The 2,500-nt window shown below is 40.6% G+C and overlaps 1 protein-coding gene across 1 annotated transcript in view; it reads right to left on the bottom strand.

The window, feature by feature from the left end:
• Positions 1–2,019: 2,019 nt before the first annotated feature.
• Positions 2,020–2,500, bottom strand: part of LOC119575636 (extensin-like) — a 14,799-nt gene continuing 14,318 nt past the window's right edge. Inside the window, exon 2 of the mRNA XM_037923267.1 lies at positions 2,020–2,184. Within this exon, the coding sequence (XP_037779195.1) occupies positions 2,020–2,184 (165 nt within the window). The remainder of the gene's footprint in view (positions 2,185–2,500) is intronic.

The following is a 2,500-nucleotide window of genomic DNA, read 5'->3' as shown; positions in this document are numbered from 1 at the left end:
ACCGAATGATTCAGTCGTAGGTGGGCGGAACAGAGGGTACGAAGAGAGAGAGAGAGAGAGAGAGAGAGAGAGAGAGAGAGAGAGAGAGAGAGAGAGAGAGAGAGAGAGGAGAGAGAGAGAGCAATATGGTTTTCGGACGAACTCTCTCCTGCCGACCTGCAGTTACAGATGACTGCATTTCGGTCAGCTGCACTTGACCGCGGACAGCGCACGTGTGTTCTTGCCCTGGACACAGAGGGAGCCTTTGACAGGGTATGGCACAGGGTTTGTCAAGTTAAAAGCATTTGGAGTGGACGGCGAACTCCTGGTCCTTTTGAAAAATTATCTACTCGACAGACAATTGAGAGTAGTCCTCATTGGAAAACACTGCTCACAGCGACATCAAAGCAGGTGGCCCTCAAGGAAGCACATTGGGCCCTCTGGAAGGTCTTCCTCGGCGACTTGTTCCACTTCGTTCCTGAGGCCATGCCATTGTGAGCCCGGGGAACAGGCTGCCACTGCAGAGGATTTCAAATTTCAAATAAAACCCAGCTTATGGTTGTCGAGAGGACGAACATTGACATTCAAAAGTCACATAGAAAACTTGGCGAGAAAGGCTCCGCAGAAACATGAATCAGCTGCTGCTGGACGGCGAAGGGAAGGAGCTCCTCTGCAAGTCGCTCATCACTCGAGTCCTCCTGCCTCGCGTGGGGAGGAGCAAACACCACTAGTCTCAAAATCTTGGACAGAATACAAGAAAGAGCGAAGAAAATCACCGAAGACAGGATCCAACAGTATCAACTGAACCTCGTCAGCCTTCAACACAGGAGAGACGTAGCTGGCTTGAGGACGACGTTCCGCATCCATCGCCAACACGTCCCGCACCTGCAGCCAATGAGACTGCCAGGAGGACGAGCTGCACGCCCCACAAGAACAGTGGATCGAGGTCTATATAGGGGGTATAGCTCTTATATAGACCTTGAGTGGAAAGAGCGCCTACGCACTTGGAGGAACCTCGTTGTTTCACGGCGCACCGTCAACGGCAGTTTCTCTCCAGATATTCCAAATTATGGAATCTATTCTGTCATCGACGTGACAGCTCAGTTCTTACACTCTTTCAGATGCAAAACACACGTGTGTGGCTAAAGACCGCTAATAGACGATTTTATATAATATATGTGTATTATATGTTTATCTGTTATAGTACATGAGTATGTGATTAAGTTTTATGAGGCCGGACTTTAAGCTGGGAGTCATGAATTCCTCAAGTCTGTAAAAATATGTTTCGACCGTAATATGTTTAATAATTATAACCAAATAGGATGAAAATATTTTACAATAAAGTATATAAGATAGATAGATAGATAAGAGAGGAGAGAGGAGAGAGAGGAGAGGAGAGAAGAGAGGAGAGAGCAGAGGAGAGAGAGAGAAGAGAGAGAAAAGAATAGTGCGTGAGTGAGTGAGTTAAGTGAGCAAGTATTTTTAAAATATATATATATAATATATATATTATATATAATATATCATATATATTAATATATATAATATAATATATATATGATAATATTTTTAATGTATATATATTAAATATAATATTAGTATTTAAATAATAAAATATAATATTTAATATAATATATTATATATATATTTATCCTGTATATAAATATATATAAAAATATATATATATAATTATATATATATATAATATATAATATATATATATATATAGATAGATAGATAGATAGATAGTTACATAGACAGATAGATATACAGAGAGAGAGGAAAGAGCAACAGATGATTGTTTTATCGAGATCAGCAAATTATTCACTTTATTTATTCATAATTACATTTCCCTTTTTCTTGAGACGCTTCCGTAGGTAATGATATCAATGGCTTCACTCCAAGTAACGGAGATTTGCTCTCCATATGGCCACACACACACACACACACACACACACACACACACACACACACATATTGGGCATAACAATAGTTATGCAACAACAACAACAAACAATACCGAGGAGAAAAAAAATCTCGTTATTGATGAAAACTACTCTTGCAGCAATGGCCCTTGAGATAGCACGCAACATTGCACATTCCTAACAGCGTTCTATGTGATGCCTCTGCTTCATATACATGCTTCCTACAGTCGTCCTGCGCGACTGATTCCGGGCCTTGTGAGGGTTGCAGCGGGACCCCAGGCTCACGAGAAAGAAAAATATAATCAAATTATACTATAGATAAGACAGAGAGTGAATATGAGATGAATAAACATTATTTGTGGAGTGCTGTGGCTCATTTTCATGATTGTGTGTATACTATTTATCCGGACTTCTGCATGCACTGGACTTCGTCTAAGTGGACCTTTGCTCATGGGAGCTGAGTGGCTCTGTCCTGGACTATACTAGAGTCTGTTGTGGTGTTTTCATTTCGTTAGTGAGATATCTCCTCCTTGCCATGTGTATAACGCGGGAGAAAATGTAAAATTGTACCAGAGATTTAACATTTTCCTGAAATT

The sequence above is a fragment of the Penaeus monodon genome, chromosome 7, assembly GCF_015228065.2.
Source record: "Penaeus monodon isolate SGIC_2016 chromosome 7, NSTDA_Pmon_1, whole genome shotgun sequence".
In the NCBI taxonomy this organism is placed as follows: domain Eukaryota; kingdom Metazoa; phylum Arthropoda; class Malacostraca; order Decapoda; family Penaeidae; genus Penaeus; species Penaeus monodon.
This window is presented reverse-complemented; position numbering and strand designations above follow the sequence as displayed.